This window comes from Argentina anserina, chromosome 7 (assembly GCF_933775445.1).
Source record: "Argentina anserina chromosome 7, drPotAnse1.1, whole genome shotgun sequence".
Taxonomy (NCBI): domain Eukaryota; kingdom Viridiplantae; phylum Streptophyta; class Magnoliopsida; order Rosales; family Rosaceae; genus Argentina; species Argentina anserina.
In genome coordinates, this window is record NC_065878.1 from 2,970,338 (window position 1) to 2,994,789 (window position 24,452).

The 24,452-nt window shown below is 36.6% G+C and overlaps 2 protein-coding genes and 1 long non-coding RNA gene across 4 annotated transcripts in view; 2 read left to right on the top strand and 1 right to left on the bottom strand.

The window, feature by feature from the left end:
* Positions 1–24,452, top strand: part of LOC126802895 (flowering time control protein FY) — a 97,585-nt gene that overhangs the window by 25,303 nt on the left and 47,830 nt on the right. The gene's annotated exons all lie outside the window — the stretch shown is intronic.
* Positions 818–1,585, bottom strand: LOC126802900 (uncharacterized). The gene is made up of 3 exons (XR_007673022.1): positions 1,406–1,585; positions 1,224–1,269; positions 818–1,143 (listed from the first exon to the last, which is right to left on the bottom strand). It is a non-coding gene; the product is annotated as an uncharacterized LOC126802900 (long non-coding RNA).
* Positions 14,312–23,701, top strand: LOC126802891 (PH, RCC1 and FYVE domains-containing protein 1-like). 2 transcript variants are annotated; one of them, XR_007673020.1, is made up of 10 exons: positions 14,313–14,627; positions 15,440–15,526; positions 16,737–16,826; positions 17,614–17,694; positions 17,861–18,052; positions 18,134–20,209; positions 21,113–21,259; positions 22,034–22,410; positions 23,239–23,459; positions 23,545–23,701. XR_007673020.1 is itself a non-coding variant. In XM_050530601.1 (9 exons), exons 1-9 carry the CDS (start codon positions 14,559–14,561, stop codon positions 23,378–23,380), a joined length of 3,261 nt encoding a protein of 1,086 aa, XP_050386558.1. In that variant the 5' UTR covers positions 14,312–14,558; the 3' UTR covers positions 23,381–23,701. The 2 variants fall into 2 exon arrangements, 1 of the variants encoding a protein (XP_050386558.1); XM_050530601.1 differs by having other exon boundaries at positions 14,312–14,627; positions 23,239–23,701.

Consider the following 24,452-nt stretch of genomic DNA (forward strand, 5'->3'; position numbering starts at 1 on the left):
TTTTTTTTTTTCAAAAACCATTTGGTTAAATGAGTTGCACCAGTTTAGACATAATGTGTTTGGTGATCGCTACTAGAGCAAATAAGATCAGTGTCACCTATTTTTGAACCCTTACTATGCTTGATTTGACTATTTGTAAGGCAAAAAATGAGACATCAATACATAATAGCAGAATGTCACATATAAGAACCTATATCACAAGCGCCTGAGTTTCTAAATAGTTACTATTGTCACTAGTGACGATAAATAAACATCTAGAAGGTTTTTCCCACACCTGATAATCCTGATGACTGCAGTTTTCAGACTTCTGCCTTTCAAGCAACTTATTGCATTCAGATCAAGTTACTGGAATCGCACAACCTGCACAAAGAATCAGAATATCAAAACAAGATGGCAAAAACTCTAAACTGCCTACTGCAAATCATTAATGATCATGTATGCTCTCTTTGTACATGAATCTGTACGATTCTCCACGATGCTTCTATCCTCTACCAATAATGAGCAATGAAACACTGAGATCCAACTGTCAAAATGAATTTAGTCACACTAAGGATTCAACAATGAAGTTAATGTAATAAACCGACACTAGCAAGCATAAATGCTGCAGCTCAAGCTGGATAGCTCCACAACGTTTTTCTATTTATCATCTCTAATATAACCACTTTGTTTGCATAGTATATTAACCAGCCAGAAACTTAATGGTTAATATTATTATTTGTTATTTTCTTTCTGATTTAACCCAAAAGGCCTTTACAAATAGCCAGAACTCCAACAAGAAGACAATACCTGTATTAATTTCACCACAGATGTGGGATATAGATAGTGGCCAGCTCTTTCTTTCTCCTGCAAGGTGCACCAGTTCACCTGTAGAATACAGGGAATCACATACATATGTATCATAGTTAGTATCAACCTCAGAAGCTTGTATAGAAGAAAAACCTTCTAAATATAATTGGTAAACGAATCACATAAAAGCCACTCAGAAGATAATTGGGAATAGACAGTGGCGGTTTCTCTGAGAATAGCCTGCTCAATGATTTCATAGTGTGCTAGCGACATATTTTGACCAATTTCCATAAAGATACTCGTAACATTTTGGAGCAGCTTTTCATCAATCAGCTGGCCATAACACTCTTGATTAATCTGCAAGAAATATGAGCTAAACTCATCTCCCAACAATGTACCTTGGAATTTCAAAATTAGACTTAACGGAAAATACAAACCAGAGATATTGCAGCTGCTTGAATTGTCAGCCAACAAGTTGAAGACCTGAAATCAAAACAGAACTATTGATTGCATTAAACCACGGACAGCAGAAAAGGGAACAAATGTATGTCAAGTTATACTTGCTAAAGGGCATAATCGTAAGGGAATTGTTTTGAAACATAAAAATTGTAACACTCACCAGATTACAAAAGCAATCAACAAAGGCGTCAGTAAGTGAAACAAGAGAATGACGGCGGATGTAATAGCGGTCAAGGTATTCAAAGAATCTACATAGCCACCTCGCCATTATCTTGTAATTTGACCACATCTGTACAAGTTCCCTTAACAAAGCCTCATTCTCCTTGGCTGCCAATGAGGGCAGTACCTAAGAGTAAGAAAGAAGAATTAGAACAATACGCCGTGAAAAAAGGAGTGGTACTGAAAAATTGATGACCAGAATAGTTGGACAGAATAATTTTAAGGATAGCTAAATAATATTTATTTCCTCTTTATAATGAAGAAATTTTTCCGATCAAAAGTTGTTCCATCCCACCCTTATTAAAGAGGAAACCCACAGAAAGTAGATACTAATATGGTAGAAGTACTGCTGGATTACACACATCATAAACAATTAATACTTCTGGTCAACCTCACTGAAGAAAGGAACAACAGTTTATGTTGAACATCAATTGTTTAACAAAAGCTTATCTCCCGCGCATAAAACTTAAATGTGAACATTTTGATATCTAATTGTGAGAAAATAAGATACTTCTCAAAAACCTTGGCTGCATGTTGGAAACAGAACTCTCAAGTTATCGTCAACATAACACTTTCTTGACCCTTCACAGGAGGTACCAAACACAATCATACACCATTTAATCATATTATAAAATGAAACCATTACAAACAGAACACCACATACCGAGGAGGTGATGATGTCCTTCAAGCTCTTCTTAAATTTTTCATGCAGCAACACCTCGTTTCCAGGCATTCCAGCTGGCGTATCACACATAGTATAAACACATTTAAACAGAGAGTGGAGGAAATCTCCTCCATTAAACGAGAAGTTTTGAATTATATTAACTCCTATATAAAATAGCGTGCATGCAGGACAATGTCAACTTAATAGCTACATATATATTGATACACATAGTTTGTGTGTGTGCATGATGGAGTGAAGCTTCCATATGATAAAGGATACGTGTGATACTTCATATATTCTTCTGCGGTGAACTTTGTATCCGGGAATCCTTCTACAATCTTCTTTACTTTCTGAATTGCCTCATCTATAATCATCAATCCTTCCTCAACTTGCATAGACCTATTCATCTTTGCTGCTTCTTCACTTCAGTACTGTGCAAATAACTAGATCAATTTATCTTAATTTCACACCAATAAACATTTCCTCACCTCAATACTTAATACAAATTGATTCATCCTGAAAATCATCGAACGAGAAAAAGAATCACAAAATGCAGCCATTTAATTTAAGAATGCAACCCAGTATCGAGTGCAACAAAATTAACAGATTGGATAACTAAATCCCGGCACTTCATTGGCCAATGGTAACGAAACCAAGGAGATTTTATCAAATTGAAACCATATAATGAATGGAAATCTTTGAGAATAAGGTACCCCATTCCTTGCATACATTAATTCTTCAGTTTCCCAAACAGAAAAATAAATACAATACTCTCCAAGTCTCCAGCCCTGCTACAACCACAGGGAACGCCGAAAGACAGAAACTTTAACTGAATTTCAAGCTCATACCACACTAAAGATTGTTACTTTTCATTCAAATTTAACAGCTATCCATACAATAAGCCCAAACAGATACAAATTTCAACAAACAAAACCCTCAAGGGAAAACCCTGAATTGCTTTAAAATTGAGGCATTTTAACACACAAAAACCAAATACTAATAACCTAAAGTAAAACCCTCATGTTAAAACACAAGCAGGAGCATAAACCACCCCCCCCCCCCCCCCCCCCAAAAAAAACAATTTCAAGAACCAAGATCCCCAGTGATGCAATTTTGAAATTTTTGAAAACCAAAAGGTAGCGAGAAAAAGAGCAAGAAGAGCATGAGAGTTGTTGGGCTTACAGAAACGGGCGTGGCGAAAATAACCCTGGCTTTCGATTTCAGGAAGAGGGCGAAGCCAAAGCTGGTGATGCAGTGAGAGAGAGACACTGCGTTTTGTAAAAGATTTTGTTTTTGTTTTGTACGTGTATATTTTTTTTTTTGGTGTCATGGGCGGGAATTTAAGACGAAAACGGCGCGTCGCTTTCAGTGTTTTCCCACAAAACCTAACTGAAATTCTTATATGCACGGTCTGTATAGTAGACGACGTCTTAATTATTGAAAATAATTTATAATCAGACACACCATGTATTTATATGATTTTTTATAATCTAAGCACGTCGTGCATTAAAGATACTTAAAAAACCTAGGACACGTCTACCAATCAGGAAAGCGAATGGATTAGTAAAGAGGAATGGATTCCAACTGGGTCTTGCAATAATTTTCAAGAATGAATCCCTCATTCTTTCTTTAAATTGATGACGTTAAAAATCTTCTGTTTCTGTTTGGAACAGTAGCTTTCTCACTTATCACCTACAAAACAATCACACTAGATAAACAACGATTAGGAAACCTACTCGATGGAATTGGACTATTCCACTCTGATGCTTAAGTCAATAACTAAGCTTAGTCTTATGGTAATTAGTGAATATACGAAGTAGCATTACCTTCTTCCTAAGGTGGTTGCGGTCTTTATATAGCAAATGGGAATTGATCTTTTGAGTTTCCCTCAATGTGGGACTGATGTTTTTTCTGATATCCTATTTTCTGGCCTCCTTCCCATTGCTACCATATTGTCCCAGTACATCCCTCGGTCTGTACCTTGAGTGGGATAGACTATGGATCATGACCTCTTGTAGTTTGGTTGATAGGGCTATCCTAGATGATCTAGTAGCAGTCATATTGCAACTGCTAACAAGTCCCCCAAGTTCCCGGTTGAAACGATCTTGAGTAGGAACTTGACATGTCCCAGGACCATCTAGCGACCGCTTCATTGAGTGTAACCCCGGCCATAGTCCCCCCAAGTTCGGGCTAAAGATCGGTACCGACCGGTATAATAAAACTCTTGATTCTCAGTGGGACAACTGTTGTTACTGCGCGGGTAAAGGTATCGAACCTTTTCGCTTACCTTTATGTTAACTTTTTTGTACTCGAATGGTAAGGTTTTAAGCATGCGGTTTTTTTATCCTCATTAGGAATGTTACCACCACCCTGCCAAGGCTCATATGGGTGACTTGGTGATTGGACTAAGGTCACTGATACGTGTTTATGTTAAACCTTTATACGGAGTTATCGCATGGTGAGGGACCTTTATATGGCCCGCCTTTCAACTGTACAGTTGTTGTGTGTTGTGCATATGTCAGCACTAACCGTACAGTTAAGTGATAGTTTGTTTGCTTTTTCAACATATGGTGCATGTTAGACACGTGTCTACCTATCTGTGCTTTGTATTTAATGAGGTAGTCAAATCGGTTGTCTCTCAAGTCGTGTAGGCTCTACGAGATGTGATTGTTAGACCATAATTCTCATATATTATTATACCCTAAAACATAGAATTTACTTGTTCTATTTGCTTAATTTAATTTGAACTAATCCATTTCCATATTTTGTAGAATAGTTTGACAAAAAAATAGTGAAATTCCGATGATTCTTCAAGCACCACCACTTTTTGCAGCACTATTACGACAGTACACCACCACTTTTGGTAGTGTCATGCATTTTCCGGCCAACTTCATGGAGGAGTAAGGGAGAAGGAGAACATTATTTTATTGCAACTAAATTCCAATCTTTTTAGTTGGGATTTAATTTCACTACTCTTCTCCCTTTCCCACACCATCATAGCTCTATATTGTCCAAAAGTCCACACCTATATTGCATACTAAAATCTGATTTGATTTTGGGTGTAATCATCACCTTTAGGTATTACCTAGCCTATGCAACATCATACTTGTCCTTGACTTTTGGCCTTGGTTTTGGCAAAATTTGGAAATTTTCACACTCCATCTCATGCCTAAAACGGGTTGGAAATTAGGGCAGCTGAAAGAGGGATTTCTCTCCTTATTTTTCACTCATCTCCCTCCATTATTTAACCCCTTTATGACCCAACTTAACACACACAACCACCCACATCACTCACTAGCTCTTTTCACTAGTACAATAACTCAATCACACAACACACATCAGACAACAGAATAAAGATGCTCGCTTGTCTCATGACTCTATTCTCTTATACAACTAAACATATCACTATGTGTTGTGTTATCAATGTTTTTCATTTTCAAATTTCATCACACAATACATTTGAAATTAGTGTGTTGTTTTAGAAATCTTTTATCAAACTTGCGTAAAATGCAAAACTGGAGAAACAACAAATTCAAATTACTAGTTGCATGATTGATACTTTTACAACACACAATATATGTTTTGTTGTATGAGAGAAACTCATCTAGGTATCATTTGGCTGACCATGTTCCAATATGTGCTGGGGATGTCAATTGAATTTGCTAAAAGTTTGTACAACAGAAAATAATTTTTTTGCTGTACGAATTAGATACCAAAATTATTTATATAGCTAATATAACTTTTGTGTTATGAGCTTATGTTTCAAAACTTTCAATATGTTCTAGGGGATGCCAAGAGCATTTGAATGTACAATAGAAAATGAATCTTGTCTTGTAGGAATAATCATTTATACAACTAATACATTTTTCCTGTTGTGGGAATATGGTTCAATATGAGATGGGAAATACCACTTGGAATGGGTGAATGACACTAGTTTGTCTAAACATAACTTTTTAGTTGTAAGATTTTAGTTTAGGATTTAGTGTTTAGAATAAGGGGCTAGGGTTTAGGGTTTCAAATGAAAATCAATTTTATAATTTTGGTTAAAAAAATTATGATATTATGAAAAATAATTTAAAATTAATTGAATAAAAGGTCAGCATTGTGCCATATGTCATATTTGACTTTTAAATAATATTCAAATAACAAAAATTCTTCAAAAAATCATAGAAAATAGCTTAGGTGTTTGAAAATATCGTTAAAAACATTACGTTCATACGGTAGTACGCTCTACACACCCATGTGAAAATTTCCAGAGATTTATTTTCGCGTAATACGGCTACCCTTATGAAGGTATAATGATATGTATAAAAAGTCATTTATATATAAGGGTTGACCGCATCGATCGAGATCTAATTGTTGTCGAAAAATAAATAAAATTTGAATTATAACTATATTTAATTATGGCGATCACATCCTACGGTCGATTTTTGAAAATATGGTGTACTCGATATAGTTGATTTAGAGTGACACACGTTCATATATAATGTAGTAAGAAAGTTATACCACATTAGTACACATGTTGTGACGTACATGTCAAAAATTAACGAAATATAAATTTTCTTGATTCGCAAGGGAAATCGACAGTAGAATGTGATCACTATAATGAAATACACATGTGGTGGTGCAAGAATCAAAATTTTACGGCAACGTTCGGGTCTCAATCGACATGATTGATCAACTGTATTAGGGTTGACTGTGTGAATCAAGAACAAAACATTAGCAAAACTTGGTGAATTTTGTACTATATAGATATGTTTTCAATTTGAGACTCATATCATGTGGTCGAACATTTCAATGTTAGTGTTATTCGTATCGTTGCTATAGAAAAAATTGCAACCGAACTTAATAACTAATAAAAATAATAATTTTTCCACAACAACCCGTGTTTGTTTTGTTGTGTATGAGGATGTTAGAAGTATTTAACTCAAATGCTAGGGGGCGGGAATATTGCCTCCATTTTGGCCTTTGAAGCTTTTTCTTCTTCATACTTGCACAACTATGCGAACATTTAGTGTTGTGTAATTATGTTTGCATTTTCACTAGATTCTACTAAGTAAAGAGGTTATACAACAGAATTTTTCATCTCTCTTGTGTGAATGAGAAACCAAACTTCTTATTCCCCCCAAACCAAATTCGGCAATTCCCCAAAATCTGTCGATATTTCATTTGCGTTAGTTTCCCTCTCCCAGGCTATTGAAAAATTCCCCTCCCCCCAAAACCTACGCTTCTAAAAAAAACTTAATTGAACCCTAACAAATTGAGTTTCACACATAGGCAACTTTTTTTTCCTACGTATCTCTTTCTTATGTTCTTCTTCTGTATTGAGAGAAAAAGAGAGTGAACAGAGAGCAGAGCTTTCCACGGTCTCGCTCACACCGCGTTGTTGTTGTCAAGTACAAAAGCTATGTTTACATCTACGTCGGCGACCTCTCATTTGAACTCACTTAAGGCAATCTCTTCATCGTTTTCACCCAACAAGTAAAACTCTACCCCTAATTTCAATTCACTCCACCACTGATTCAATTTCACGTTTCAATTTCTAATCTTGATTGTTGTTTTTTCAGGTATGCACAAGGTCGTGGATTTAAATCTTGGTTGCGATAAAGCCCGGGACGCGTATGGGGACGAGACGAGCACGACGCTGAGGAGGAGCTTCTAAATGAACTGAAACTCTTTTTGCGAAACTTTCATAAATGAACTTTCATGTTCTAATAACTTACTTGTTCTTGAAGTTTCCTTTTTGCAAATTAGAAACTTTCGTAATCTGGTTGAGCTTATATATTACATGTGTCTTTTTAAGACAACAATTGTCTAGATTATGACATATTTTTCGAAACTAATTATCTCTTACTTATGATTTTATTTTCTTATGGATTTAAGAGATAATACTAGAGAAAATAAAGGAGAAGCCATGCACATGGAGTCTTATCATCAACAAGTCATGCAATAATTAAATAGAAGATGATCATTAAGGGAATACAGCATAGCATGATGTGAGAGAATTAAGAAATGGAGTCCTTACCATGGGAAGAAGAAAAGAAGAAAGAAGAAATAGATGTGAAGATTAATTAAGTGAAAAGAAGAGAGATTGAGCCATGCATATGCAACCTAAAAAAATTATAAGATGACCATTAAGGGAATAAAGCATAGCATGATGTGAGAGAATTAAGAAATGTAATCTTTGCTGTGGGAAGAAGAAAAGAATAAGGAAGAAATAAATGTGAAGATTAATTAAGTGAAAAGAAGAGAGATGAAGTCATGCATATGTAACCTAAAAGTTAGAAGATGATCATTAAAGGAATAAAACATGACATGATTTAGGGAATAAAATATGGCATGATTTAGGGAATAAAGCATGACATTATAATAGGAAAAATGAGGCAACATCAAAGAGAAGACCATGCATCCTACCCTCCTTATTCCCTCTATATATACATGACTTCACCTCTCAAATAGATCACTTCTCCTTTGCATTCAAGAGCCAAAACTCTAGCAAAATACTACCTCAAACATTCTTCACCAAAAACAGCAAGTCGTTCTCTCCCCTATACAAATTCCATCTCCACCGAAATCACCATTGAAGACACACCTCCAACCCTCCTACAACGTGTGATTCTCGCAACTCATCTCTATGGCTTTGTTTGTTTTTGATTTTCTACAATACTTTGTCTATGAAGATTGTAGTATGATATTTGTGTGGGATTATTGTTTTGTATGAAGAATCAAAATTTTCATATTGTTTTATTGGATTTTTGGTTCTTTGCCGAATTGATGGTTTCCTATAATTATTGAGTTTGTATTTCTATTATTGTATTCTAATTATCTTTCTCATACTTTTAGATAATTTTTAGATATGTACATATGAATTTAGTGCTTGGATGCAGTCCCTAAGATTGTGTTTGAGTGCTAGATTCATCAACCATATTGACACAAATCGAATCATGTCCTAAGTAGGTTCGGTTTGTATTGATTAAAGTGGTAAAAATTCTGGAAATTTGCATGTGAAACCATGGTGAGTGACGCCATACATGAAACATGTCTCCAACAAAAATTTGGTGCTTAAATGTAATCTTGTTTGATTTCTACTCGAAGTGTTATTAAATTCGATTGCATACAAATTTAGATTAGGTCCTAAGTCAATCTAAATGTCAATTAAAATCTTGCATGATTAGATGATCCCCTAAGACTCTAATTGTATTGGTGTCTAAAAAGTATCTAATTGGTCAAATTAGAATGCATGATAGGTTCGAACTTGTAATTATGTGGTGTAATGGTAAATTTGGTTTAAGTTTGTTAAAGAGAAGTCGATAATGTAAATAGTAATTTATGATTTATTTTCAGTAGTAGTGTTATAATCCAACTCAAATCCCCCAATAACATAATAAGTTTTGAGACCCTTTTGATTCCCCGAACTGAACGATCTCTACTTATTCTATACTAATGATAATGTTTTACAGGGTTTATTATAGACGTTTTAATTAACGACCTATCATGTTGCGTGATCGTTTTGCTTGTGGAGTAATATGATATTGGTTATTATTCTAGTGGGATACAACGGTTTGTTGTTGAGTTAGAGGAGGGTGCTTCGTTATACGTTTTCGAGTGAAACTCGAAGTTGTTGATAGATACTGTTTGGGATGTCTTGGGACACTAGAAGAGAGGGGATGAACTAGTGGTCTCACAGGATTATCAAGCTAGGAGAAATGGGGTGAACTAGCAGATTTATCTATTTATTTTTCATATGGTTGAGAACCGTATTTGAACTAAAAGAAAGAGAATGAACTAGAAGATTTCTTATGATATCCCTTTTCCGCCTGGGAGGCGATGTAATATAGTCGACAATACCACAACAGCCCAATACCCTCTCTGTTAACGTGACATGACAATACTGGGAGTATATATTTTTCCCGGGGGCATATTGTATAACTTTATGATATTATTATGACTAGTGGGGCTAGTCCATTTTCCAGATGCTGAAGAGAGGGAATGTACCAATAGGGTGTTACAAATGTTACCAAGTCGCTAAAAGAGATTGGATGTATTAGTGGACCTTAGATATATATTCAGAGAGTGAGGGGGGGGGGTACACTTGTAACTCATAGGAGTGTGTGTGTGTGTGTGTGTGATCTTGTTCTAAAATTTTTGAGTGATGTGACGAATGTGAGTATGGACTTTGTGATTCGTAGTTTTTGTCTCGGCCTCATGTTTCATTTAAATTCATCAATTGCATGTTGTGTTACTGTATTAAATTAGGGAAGCATTAAAAGATTTTCATTCTTACTATATTTGTAAGTTGAACTATATTTTTGTCCATTAACTCTAACGTGTGTTTTCTTCTAACTGCTTTTTCCTGGGCTCTTCGGTTTCAAACGCTCAATCCACATATCGTTCGGTTCAGCTTAGTAGGAGCTGAGGCAGGATTTCCCTTTTGCCGCCACAGATCATCATGTAGTAGATTGTAATCAACTTGTATTTTTATTCAACTTTCTTCCGCTAGACTGTTATGAGAACCTAAAAATTTGTAGTTGTGATATTCTAAGTTGTATGGTAAATTTGGATTTTGGAGTTGGGAAATTATAGGAAGTATGGTGTCTTCAAGTGTTGAGGTTGGACTTGTGATTTTAGAAGTGTCGTTTTTCTGTATGTAGGGTTGACTACTTTCAAGTGAGACTATGCCGAAATTTTGGTATACCTCGTGATTTTAGCTTTCTATATGTTTTGACTACCCTACATATGTATTAAAGTCATTGAATTTAACCATTCACATTAACTAGTGTATTTACACGTTGTGCAATGAAGACTCTTTGCATAAACTATATGCATAATATATAATCTAGACAAAAATATAGGTTTTTAATAATGGAAAATATTATTGTATATAGAATTTAGGGCTTCTCATAAAGAAATCACTTTTTTTTTCTGAACAAGGATTTCATTGCAACTTGGTGATTACAATCACTTAGAATGACATCTCGAACAATCTTGAGAGCAATGCTAAACCATGACTGACTCTCACGCGACATTAGGTGCATGGTTTGCTAAATTCCTAGCATCTTTATTCGCCGCTCGAGGAGCATAAACAAGCTTGCCCTCTAAGACCATATTTATATAACTTATAAGCACTGCTAATAAAAGATCCATACTAGATAGATCAGTTTCCTTGCTAGCTTTTGTAGTTACAAGAAGACTACAATCAATTTCTACCACTAGTTTGTCAATATATATGAAGGAGTTCGACTGTTCTAGCTGCTTCAAAGATCACTAGAACTTTAGCATGAAAATGAGAAGAAAATAAACAGGGCCCACCAAATAACCTTATGACATGAGAAACCATATTTTGACTTCAAAATTCACACATGTTATATTGTTTTCCCAAAACTTGCGTTATTACCTACAGTAGGAGAGGTAGACATGCCAAATTTGGTTTATGGCCTGCGGGGGCAAATGCTCTTAGGACATCTCCACTCGTTGGCCATAGGCCAAAACCATATAACCTACCAAAATGAGCATATTCTCTAAAAAATGCTCTCTTAACCTATCACAAAAAATCCAAGTTCCCATTATAGGCCATATTTCAAAGGCCAAATTTTCAAATTTGCTTTAAAACGGCTAGTTTGACTAGCTAACTATATATAAATAAATGTGTGTGTATATATATTGTAACGGCTAAAAACGGCTAAATTTATTTTGGTAGTAAATTTCCATTTATATTCAGAGGAAGTGGTGGGTATGGAGGAGTTTTATATGCTGGAGGAAGTAGTCAATTGGGAACAAGTAGTGGTAAACCTGTCCCTGAGGTCAATGAGAGTGGCCAATTCAGAAGAAATGATGGTTATGGTGGAACTGATGCTAATCTACTAGAATAATAGTTCATGTTTAAGTTACTTTTATGAATTACTTTATGTTGTTGTTTATGTTCTTGTATTCACTTCCTAGTACTCATTTTTCCAGCTTAGAATTATTTTCAAGTATGATTTTGACGAGACTATCAATACATTAGTCTATCTACTTGACCAATAACACATATGGATATACATCATACAAAAAAAAACATTTAAGCACAAAAATATTAACATATCAAATATTAAGCTCAAATGAAACATCACAATGAGGTCATTACTATGAAATAGTTTTTATATTTAAAAACATTATAAACAAGACATTTACATAACAAAATCATTATTTTCCAAATGTTAAAATGGTAATACAAAATAAAATGAAAACCATAAAAGTAGTGGGGTCCGCCATATGCCCATGAGACCACTTTGTAATGTCAAACAAACATATACTAAAATAACAGAAGTTGGAATAGGCTTATGCCTGTCATAATCAGCACAATTATCAGCACGCTAAGACTAGTAAATAGCCCAGCTTCGCAATACCAGCAGTGAGTCAGCCGCACTAGCTGCACAACGAGCCGTCCCGCGGCTCAAACCGACTACGAACGCGCCTTCATGCGCATCCCAAAGAAGGCTCTAAAGAACACACCTTAATTGAACTTTGTCCCACATCAGAAGATGAGTGAATGATCTACCTCAATTCAACTATAAAAGGTCAAACCCTTAACCTCATAAGGTAAGTAAACTAAATTACTCGATGTTACTTTGCATAAATTATTACCAACCTGACTTGAGCATCGAAGAGTTGAAGACCACGCCGCCGTGGTCTCCACTTTAACGACTTGTGCTACTTTTGACAAGAAAGGAACGAGGAGCACAACGTATCGCATACACGAAGAGTGTGGCGTATTGTATCAGCGCAATACACTACGTTAACAACATATTTGTCGATTCTTAATTTGGTAGTACTAGCTATGGGTAGTAAAGATAGGTGAATATTTTGGCTAAAACTTTATTACATCCAAACATACAATATGTCATTGAGACATTTTATCAAACACTATGGGCATGACTAGTACTCACAACTTGCGTAACTTTGACAACTCCACTATTAACAAACATATTCCCTTCAATTTCATATTTCACCACATACCAGTTAGCCTAAAAGCAAGTAAGTTACGAACATAAAACTATATTTCCAATCTTAAAAGAAGAAGAAAAATCTTACGAAACTCGGGTATGGACAAAGAAGATAATATTCTATTAATAAAGTAAGAAAGAAGTAAGAAAGAGAGTTAAAATGTTGACTGGTTAAATTTTTAAACTACTCAAATTGCCTAGGGTTTATTAGACTCTACTTCTCTTTGTCTAATGTTGAATGAACATGCTGGTAAATTACACATGTTAAATCCAAAACAAAAACGCCCCAAGCATAGAATTGAGCGGGGTAGAAGAGAAAAAAAATAAATTTGAGTGCAGTTTCATGCACGTTCTCTACAACAGAGGAGAATTGCCACGGGCCATAATCATTAAAGAGAGTTGATCGTCTTCTTTTGTTCTAAAATTTTAGTTTGGTCTAAAGGGTTGGGAGAATGAATTCATGCTTAAAAAATATCCATTTCTAAGGACGGTGGGTTAATTGTAATGTGATCTCAACTGAAGCAATAAAAACTCACTAACAATTCACTTTCTCATAGAGGGGAATCAAATCCTTTTGAAGGAGTGGAGATTATCAAGGTATGAACTATGAAGTGCCACGTTAATGTTAATGTTTTTGTATATTTTGTTATTTTAGTTTCTTAAATTACCGTTTATTCTTTCATTGATCTTAAATTTATCAAAAAGATCTATGACTTACTTTAGTAGTTAAAAGATTTATGTTCCACTATTGGGATTTTGCAAACTGGGATTGGTGGTGGGAATTGATGAATCAAGAGTATTTGTAAAGTCTCTCGGATGATAATTGAGTTTTTAAAAAGCATACGGATGAAGGCGGCCCTTCCACATGCATGAAAAGCTAGATTTTATAAAAAAAAAGGTGATCATTTTTAATTAGAAAATAATAGGTGATATTTTAATAATTTGAGAGGGTACCTTTTATAATTTGTTCAAATATGCCCGTTTTTAATCTTGTTTGATATGTTGCGTGGCAGGACCCGATTGGGCAGTTGACCAAAACGAAGTCAGTCGTGGACTGAAAAAATAAAATAAAAATAAAATAAAATGAAGTGAGGTATCCAGGAGATAGATGAATGAATGGAATGAATCAAATCGCTTTCGACACCAATCACTCACTCACTCTCACTCAGATTCTCTCTCGCTTTCGCTATTCCTCTTTCCCTCGCTTTCCTCTTTTTTCCCAGACCCCGATTTATTCCCCCCCCCCCAACCCAAATTTACAGCCTCGGATTAACCGAGCCCTGACTCTCGGGAATAACACCACCCTCGCTCTCTCTCTCTCTCTCATCGCTTGTCACCGCCATTCCTGATTCTCTCACCTCGGTTCTGAATCCGACGGGTTCGATTGCGTCTCTTCCCGCCATGGAGCTGCCTAGGGTTTCGCCGGAGGGACTCTTCAACCGCCGTTGATGTTGCGCATGGATAGAATGACCGCCGATCAGCCCAAGCCCGGCCCTCTCGAACGCGACATTCACTTGGTAACTCCTCTCTGCTTCAGATTCCTTTTTGTTTTCAACTTTTTTTTACTTTTTCTTTTACCTCGTTTGGTTAGCTTTGATGAGATAAGTGACTTAGATTGTGTTGAAATTAGCTTAAGCCGGCTCTTCGTGGTCTCTTTGAGGTGTTTACTGAATGTGAAGCTTTGTTAATTTTAACTTCATTTATGTAAAGGTTAAGCTGCATTACAGGGATTAATCTTCGCATATAAGCTAGTATTTACACTCCTAGTAGCATTTCATGGACAAACTTATGTGGTTTCGGTGTGCATTATTGGATTCAGTTAGTTATTTTTTTGGGAGCTGTTTGTATACCTAGGAGCTCCATGATTAAGGTTTATTGGCTTGTCCGTACTGTTATGTGCGCGTGTTTGTGTGTGTGTGTGTGTGTCAACTACTTTGCGGAGTGATCGACTAATATGTAGTGAATTTGGGAGAAATTACTTGATGGCCGGAACAAAATTAAACTTGATGAGCAGGTGTTTGTGTATCCATAAATGGAAAGGCTTCACAGATCATAAGATGAATGACATGATATCACATTGCTGGATTGTCTGAATTTGCTAAAATAGACATGTCATAATCTGTTCTTCTGATGGAAAGGGAAGGTGTCTTAGATAAACTCAACATGTTTAATATTTGGGTGGTTGCTCCTTGTTTTCAACGGTGTAGTAATTAATGCCCACTAAATCAAGTTACATTGTGCTCTGTTATTATAGCTTTTCTCTTCTGTATGACTACAATACGTGTGAAGTTTATTCTGATTCATGTTTTCTGCTCGTCCTTTGAAACAGGCCATCACTGCTCTAAAAAAGGGGTCACAGTTACTGAAGTATGGACGCAGAGGAAAGCCCAAATTTTGTCCTTTTAGACTGTCCAATGTATGTCCGAATGAACTTGAGATTATAAAGTAATCAAAGTGTGCTGTTGCATATCTTCTTCTTTGTTGCATATATCATATTGCTTTTTCTCTTGCATTTCTTACCATGCAGTGCCTTAAGATCAATTATTGATGCATATTTTATTATTATCTGTTGCTTCACTTACTTTTTATTGTATGATATGACATTTCAGAAAGGATATTTATGAAGCATTTAACTTCTTTAAGTTGTCGCGCTGAAATCAGCTTCTGATCAACTAGGAGAAGAGTAAACCTTATTGATGACATCATGAAATCATTCTATATACATTGTTAGATAGGTATATCAGATCCTTTGCCTGCTACGTTTGAAAGAGAAGAAGGACTGACATCAAACATCATTTCACTCATTAATGGTATAATATAATGTCTGGCAACATAATATGTAAGACTGTAGCTGAGAAAAACTATAAATTGAGAAACACTGACAATGATACCTGAAGGCTGGGACTAGGTATTGTCAAAAGAGAGCCAAAAATAAAACGTGTGTCTGGCTGAAAGGCTTGATTGATACAGCAAATAGTGGCGTATGTTCTTAGTCTTTTGATATGTTTCACCTGATCTTATAAATTGCACGTGTCCAACTAAGTGACCACCCACTGATAAGCCTGATTGGTGTGATATGCTGCAAGAGTTAAATGGGCAGGACACACAAGGTGAAAGCCAATATCTGCCATCACTTCATAGACATAGGAGATATTTGTATATTTCAGCGTTTCGTGCAGTAATGTGAAATGATATAAGACCTTATACATGCTGCTCATAGGAATTAAAGGGGAAAACCAATGAATATGATGAGATCTTTTGTGCCCAATAATGAAGGATTCCTGAAAATAGACTCTGATAGACTTTTAGACGGTGCGAAATATGTCATCCATACTACTTTGTGGTTCATAGGTTTATATGCTTCTTCATTTGTTAAGTCTAGGATGCTTTATGCAATAGTATACCTGGCCATCTTTATGGAAACCAAAATTTGTTTTCTTGGGAAAACATTTTCTGCTCTACAATATATTGCCTTCATGATCATTTTATAAAGCTAGGGATTTCATATTTATGCTTTTTATGAGGTGGTTGTTGCAGTCTCTTGTGATGTAGTAGGAATTACTTCTCGCTGTGAATTCCCTTACTTACAGTCTTGATTTGATTTTTTTTTTTCATTTCACTTTCAGGATGAATCTGTTCTGATATGGTACTCAGGCAAAGATGAGAAATATGTTAAACTCAGCCATGTTTCTAGAATTATACCTGGCCAGCGCACTGTAAGTTCTTGATGCTGCGATATTTTGCTCTTTTTCCATATGGTGAACACTAAACATATGGATACTTGTAAATACAAGAACCGTCCACTAGCATTTGATTACTTTTCTACCGATAGATATAGAGTTTTGGCATTTGATTTCAATTGCAACTTTTAACTTAATGTAAAATTACAAAAATTCCTTTCGTATGATTTACACTGGGGTTAATATGTGAAGGAGACAGCATTTAAATGGTTTTTTTTTTCAAATAACATGTGCGTCAGTCGTAAAGTACTAAAGTACGTGCCGTAAACAATTGATCCTCTTCAAAAGAAAGGAAAAAAGCTCAAGGGTTTCATGAACTGAATCAATTGTAGCCATGAAAAAAGCATAAGTTCCTTCTTATAGATGGTTGCTTGCCTATCCTTTTCTGGTTTATCATATAGTGTCACATGAAATAGGTGGCATTAAAACATATGTTCTGTGTAAATTGTGGTTTAGCTGATGGTGTCATCTCATCCTAAACTTAGATTAGAATTTTGGCAACTTGAAAATAGTGTTTCTAGTTTTATTATGGAATGAAGTTATGTAATAAAGGTTTGAGTTTTAAAGTTTATTTATATCTGTCAATTTAGGTATTTGATCTTGCAATGAAAATCATCTTTGATTCTTTGTAATAACATATGACTTCTTGTTTATGTGTTTTACTTATGATGAAGAGTTTAGGCTGTAATATCAAGATATTGCTATTCCTACAAGTATTGGTTGTCACATGGTAACACAGCATGTTTGATTGTGTATATTGCAGCCAATCTTTCAGAGGTATCCTCGTCCGGAGAAGGAATATCAGTCATTTTCTCTTATATATGATGACAGGTCCTTAGATTTGGTAAGTATCAATGCCCACTATTTCTTTCTCTGGAGTTTTGTCTCCTAGTTCAACTAGTCCTTCCATTAGTTAAGGAATTTAGTCTGTGATAATAGTCTTGTCCTCTTTAATGTACTTTGTTTTTAAAATTGATTCTATATACTCTGATGCTAATATCTTATGCCAGATATGCAAGGATAAAGACGAAGCTGAAGTCTGGTTTACTGGTCTCAAGGCACTAATTTCACGTGGCATTCAACAGAAGGGGAGAGCAGAAACGAAAAGTGGAGTCACCTCTGAAGCAAATAGTCCAAGATCACACACACAAAGAAGTTCTCCATTGAGCTCCCCATTTTGTAGTGGTGATAGTTCACAGAAGGTGTTCTATTTTTGTCTCTGTTGTTAATACTTTGTGTAATTGCTATATACAAGTTTAATAATCTTCTTGTGCTTGATGCAGGATGAAGTGGAACCCTTCCATCCTCATGCTACATCCGAAAGCCCTCCTAAAGTTCATTTGGAGAAGGCTTTATCAGATGCCATGTTATATGCCCTCCCACCAAAAGTTCCATTTCCTTCAGATTCTGCTTCTGGCTCATTCCAGTCTCTGTCATCGGGTGGCTCAGATGGAATGAATGGTCGAACAAAGGGTGCTGGGACAGATGCTTACAGAGTTAGTTTATCAAGTGCAGTTAGCTCATCAAGTCAAGGCTCTGGTCATGATGACGGTGACGCTTTAGGAGATGTTTTCATTTGGGGAGAAGGCGTAGGTGATTGCATTTTGGGTGGGGGATTACATAAAGTTGGTAGTTGTTCTAGCTCGAAGACAGACTCTTTTGTACCTAAAGTCTTGGAATCAGCTATTGTACTTGATGTTCCAAGTATAGCTTGTGGTGGGCGACATGCTGCTTTTGTAACCAAGCAAGGAGATGTATTTTCTTGGGGTGAAGAATTGGGAGGCAGACTTGGACATGGTGTAGATGCTGATATCTCTCATCCAAAGCTCATAGATGGTCTAAAAAATCTTAACATAGAATTTTTAGCATGTGGGGAGTACCATTCTTGTGCAGTATCACTCTCTGGTGACATATACACATGGGGTGGGAGTAATTCTAATTATGCACTCCTTGGACATGGGTCTCAATCAAGTCAATGGGTTCCAAAAAAGTTAAATGGATCCTTAGAGGGAATTCATGTCTCTTCAGTTTCTTGTGGACCATGGCACACCGCTGTTGTGACCTCTGCTGGTCAATTGTTTACTTTTGGTGATGGAACTTTTGGTGTTCTTGGTCATGGGGATCGCAAGAGTATATCAATTCCAAGGGAAGTTGAGTCCCTTAAAGGCCTCCGTACTGTTCGAGTAGCTTGTGGTGTTTGGCACTCTGCTGCAGTAATTGAAGTCATGGTGGGATCATCAAGTTCCAGCAATTGTTCTTCTGGGAAGCTTTTTACATGGGGAGATGGAGATAAAGGTCGACTGGGGCATGACGATAAGGATGCAAGACTTGTGCCTACTTGCGTTGCTGCGTTGGTTGAACCCAACTTCTGTCAAGTTGCATGTGGACAAAGTTTGACAGTTGCTCTTACAACAAATGGCCATGTTTACACAGTAGGAAGCCCAGTCTATGGTCAACTAGGGATCCCTCAAGCTGATGGGAAACTCCCCCGCCGTGTTGAGGGAAAGCTAATGAAAAATTTTGTTGAAGAAATTGCTTGTGGTGCTTATCATGTCGCAGTCTTAACTTCGAGAACTGAAGTATACACTTGGGGAAAGGGTGCAAATGGTAGGTTGGGTCTTGGGGATGCAGAGGATAAATTTTCACCAACATTAGTTGAAGCTCTGAGAGACAAACAAGTCAAAAGTATTGTTTGTGGTATGAACTTTACAGCAGCCATCTGTCTTCATAAATGGGTTTCTGGTGCTGATCAATCAATGTGTTCTGGATGCCGTCTTCCATTTAATTTTAAAAGGAAAAGACACAACTGCTACAATTGTGGACTTGTATTATGCCATTCATGCAGTAGCAAAAAGTGCCTCAAGGCTTCAATGGCACCAAATCCGAACAAACCATATCGAGTTTGTGATTCATGTTTTGCGAAACTTAGAAAGGTCCCAGAAACCAAGCCTTCATCTGGCTCTACTTTGAGAAAAGGAAGTGTAAATCAGGGATTCACTGAAGTGAGCGAAACTAATATTAAAAATTTGGACAGTGGTTCAACCACAAGAAACAAGAAACTACCGTTTAGCAGTAACTGTGTTGCTCCCTTTCCGAATGACATTTCTGAGCGCCGTGCAATCAGTGGGAATAAATCTTTCAACCCAGTATTTGGATCTTCCAAAAAGTTTTTCTCAGCTTCTCTTCCTGGATCAAGAATTGCTTCTCGAGCAACATCACCAACATCCAGGCGATCTAGCCCACCTCGTGCCAAAACACCAACCGCTGTTCTTTCAGGGATCACATTGCCAAACGCTGTGGAATATTCTAGAGGGACGAATGATGGTCTAAGTGAAGAAATTCTTAGACTAAGAGCTCAGGTATGCTTATTCTCTGTCTGAATCTCCAAAATCTGAAAGTTTGTTATTAGTTCAGTTTGCATATTACCTTTACTTAACTATCCTGCCTTTGTTTTTCTAACAAGAACAAAGCTTACAGTTTTCCCTGACTGAACTGGGCTGGTGGTCTCTAAATCTTGTGTGCAACTACTTAAGTGATATGCAAATGATTTTTCACCAACTATCTCCTGTCATAACGGGATATCATATGTGGTTATAATTGGAGAGCTGCTGTTAATCCTATCATCTAGTTTTGTTATCTCCTTGTTGTCTGATTTTCATATATTTTCTTCTATATATTGTGGATTCCTTTTCCATTGTTATGTTTTCAAAAAAGTCTTTCTTTTTCTCATTAATTTCTATGTTTCCTATACAATTGAATAAGTAGGTTGATGTACTAAATATCTTAAATAGTTTAGCTAAATCTCTGTCTAATGTAAAGCTTTGAAGTGTAGTTGACATGTATGAAAGATTAACGTTAGTTTATGTTTTATGTAATATCTGCAGGGACTTAGAATGTCTTTAAGCCATTGATATCTTTTTCTGCACAAAGTATATTTTGATTTACTTATAGTTAAGTGTACAAACAAGTAGAAAGGAGTGGGAAAGGTCCCTACATGTTGGAGATTTCTCTACTTCATGTATGTTACGTCAGCAAATATATACCAAGTCTCCGAGCTGTGTCTTACAACAGTATCTGTCTATCTGATCTTCTTTTTGATTCCTACAACATTGATCTTGGCATTCTAATTTAATCTGTAGATTTAATTTTGAGTTCAGAATTCTGGTTTAATGTAGTAAATATGGAAATTTACCGTCCAAAAGCAGATGACGAGCACCACCTGCAATCATTGTGATTTTCATCTAATCAATCTTATGTTGTAGGTTGAAGATCTTACTCGTAAAAGCCGTATTCAAGATGTTGAGCTTGAAAAAACTACCCACCAATTGAAGGAGGCTCTGAAAATAGCAGGGGAAGAAACTGTAAAATGTAAAGCAGCAAAGGAAGTAATTAAATCTCTCACTGCTCAAGTAGGTTCCACCCTCAATCCTTTAGTGTTTTATTGTTTAATCAGAATCCCTCAATCGTATATTACAACAAGGATGGATGCGTTCTTATCAATTTTGAATCTATCTGCATTTAAATAGTTCAGTGTTTGAACATTAAACAAAGAAGGTACTGAGGTTGTTTTGACTGACTGACCAAGTAACTTCAATCAAGTCAACATAATTTGAGTCATTAGTGGAAACTTTATGTGATCAACATTAATCGTCTTATAATGATGTGGCAAATATTATCTAATGAAAGAGAATATCAACGTACTTTAATAATTATTTCAATTTCTCAAGTTTGTCGGTTCAACAATGTAGAATAGCAATCGAAGACTATATAATAATTTAGTACTTTTAAATTGTTTTAGCTTTATATATTATCCTACTAGCAACTTGTGCTAGATTTTGAGCTTATGTAGGTAGTATCAAGAGTTAGTAACGAAAAGCTGGTGCAAATTAAAACTAAAGTTACTAAGTTGGTGTTAGAAAGCTTTTGTGAAGTTCTGCAATTTCTACACTTACAGGAGTGCACTTAACTCTTCATATATTGTTCAAGGATACCATTATGTTCTTGATGGTTTGAGGAAGCACAACAGTTACTTCACCACTCACTTTGCTAAATGCTTTTTGATATTTAGTAGAAGATTAGTTCTGAGAATGCAATTGCCTCTTCTTCTTTTGTTTTTGTAGCTAAAAATCATCTGTTTACACAGGCTAATATGATTATAATGCCTCTTGTCTTATTTTTGATAGTTAAAAGAAATGGCTGAAAGGTTACCCATTGGAACAGCAAGACTCAGTGACACACGTCCATTAGGCTCTTCTAGTCCCACCCATGAAGTTTCTACTGCAGCCACTGAGAAAGCAAGCAGTCCGTTGGCCTACCAAGAACCACATTCTGTTGCATCAAATACCCTGGTGGATCCTTATGCAACAAGGGTTTTGAGTGATCATGCTTCCAATCCCACTGAAATGGCAAATTCAGAAGCAACTGCTAGGCATAAGAATAGAGGAACTAAAGCTGAAAGCACACATGGGGATGAATGGGTTGAGCAAGACGAGCCTGGTGTATATATTACCCTTGTTTCCTTACCCACAGGAGTCAAAGATCTCAAGCGTGTCCGGTTCAGGCATGTCTCTTTTTCTTATTATTTCATTCACCCAAATCTAAGAAAGATTTTATGGAGCGGTATCTGATGTTTGTTTGTTTGTTATATTGAACTGCATGCCACAAGATAGGATCTGTCATATATAATCAGTTGTGGGCTATCAAACTTACATGTGTTAACTACCAATGTCATGAGCTCTAATGTTTTAGCATTACTCCCTGCTCTTGAGGAGAATTTATGTAATCACTCCTCATTTTTCATGATACACAGAACCTCCTTTAGGGGATACAGTACCAAACCAATGAATTCAGTCCACAACCCAAACACCCTTACCATGTCTGTGTAATACTGCTTCAGAAAAAAAGAAAAAGAAAAAAACAAACAAACAATATATGGGTACTTTGAAATTCCATGAATTCCCTGTTAGTCAATTATTATAATTGGAGATTATGGGAGTATGGTGGCATATGACGTCCTGAACTGTAGGGGTTAGTTTGCATTGTAACCCTCACTTTTCATCTTACAGAGGGTTTTTTCCAATGAATTAAGATTTTCACTTCATTGTGTCTTCCTTCCAGTATACCATTACTTGTTCAGGTGCTCTTGTTCGCTTTCTGTGGATTTTAAGCTTCATGTCATAGGCTTTCATGTCTGAATGTGATTGTTATTTCATTACTGGGATGATCCTGTATGTGATATAATCTGCTTACAATCCATGGATATTGTCCTCATGTTTGATGATTCTGCGTCTCAAATTCTTGTAGTAATAATCTGTTTCTTGATTTTCTTCCCTCGGATTGCATCAATGATTATAATTGATTAACTTTTTATGTGCCTGATTTCGTTCAGTCGAAAGCGGTTCAGTGAGAAACAGGCAGAACAGTGGTGGGCGGCAAATAGGGCTAGAGTATATCAGCAGTACAATGTTCCTGTGGTTGAAAAATCTAGTATTCCAGTAGGAAGCGGTACAGTGACATTAACAGCTCGTTGAGCTGTTAATGTCAAGATGTCATTTGGGAGAAGAGAAGGGCTGGCTCTCTGATTGATCCAGTAATCGATTTTCTAAAGAGGTATGTGGGAATTTTCATCTTCCCTCGAATTGTCTTTATCCTTCCTATTCTTGTCATAAATTTGGTATTTGGTATTCATTTGCAGGGAAGAGTAGGTAGGGTGTGTAAATTCTTTGTAAGTAGCTTTTGGATTTCAAAATTCAAATAGCTTTCCTTGTAAATCCTTACTCGAGAATTATTTACGAAAAAAGGTGGAAAGAGGGTTAAATACAACTGAATATATTTCAGACATGTTCTTCATGCTTGATTTGGTTTACAATGTAACATGAGGTGAAACCTTTTTGAGGTGCATTGTTGAGTGGGTGTGGTTAGACCCCATGAGTTACACATTTGCGAATTGTAGATGGGATTGTTTTGCCAGCATTGTCATGTAGATGTTCTATTATGCCATTATTCATTTGAGAAGAGCAGAAGATTGAGATGAATGATAATCCTAACAGCAGGGATTGAGTAACGAGTTATGTTCATGGTATCCACATTTTATAGCAAAACTCAGAAATTGCGCTTGACACACACACACACACACACACACATATTATGTGGCTTTTTGGGTGCGGATTCGAAGATTCCGGCCACCGGTGACGTGCAATGACAGTGCTGACCAACGCAGCCGTACTCCCTTCCTTCCGGCACTCCTGTCTGTGCTGCCCGGAGTTGCAGTGCCGGCCGGAATCTCGAAATTTCCAATTTCTAGGCACCGTGCGGAGATTTCGAGATTCCGGCTGCCGCAGACCGGTGCTGCAGTTTCGGCGGCACAGACAGGAGCGTTGGGAGGAGGGGAGTGTGGCTGTGCTTGTCGGTGCCGTCGTCACCGGTGGCCGAATCCGCATCGTACAGACGGTGCGGTCGTCCGCAGCTGAGAAATTATATATATATATATATATATATAATTTCTCAAGTGCGGAAGTCTGTACCATACAGATTCGGCGACTGGCGAAGCACACCGACCCGCACTCCCCACCTTGTGCCGGCCGGAGCTCCAGCGACGGCCTA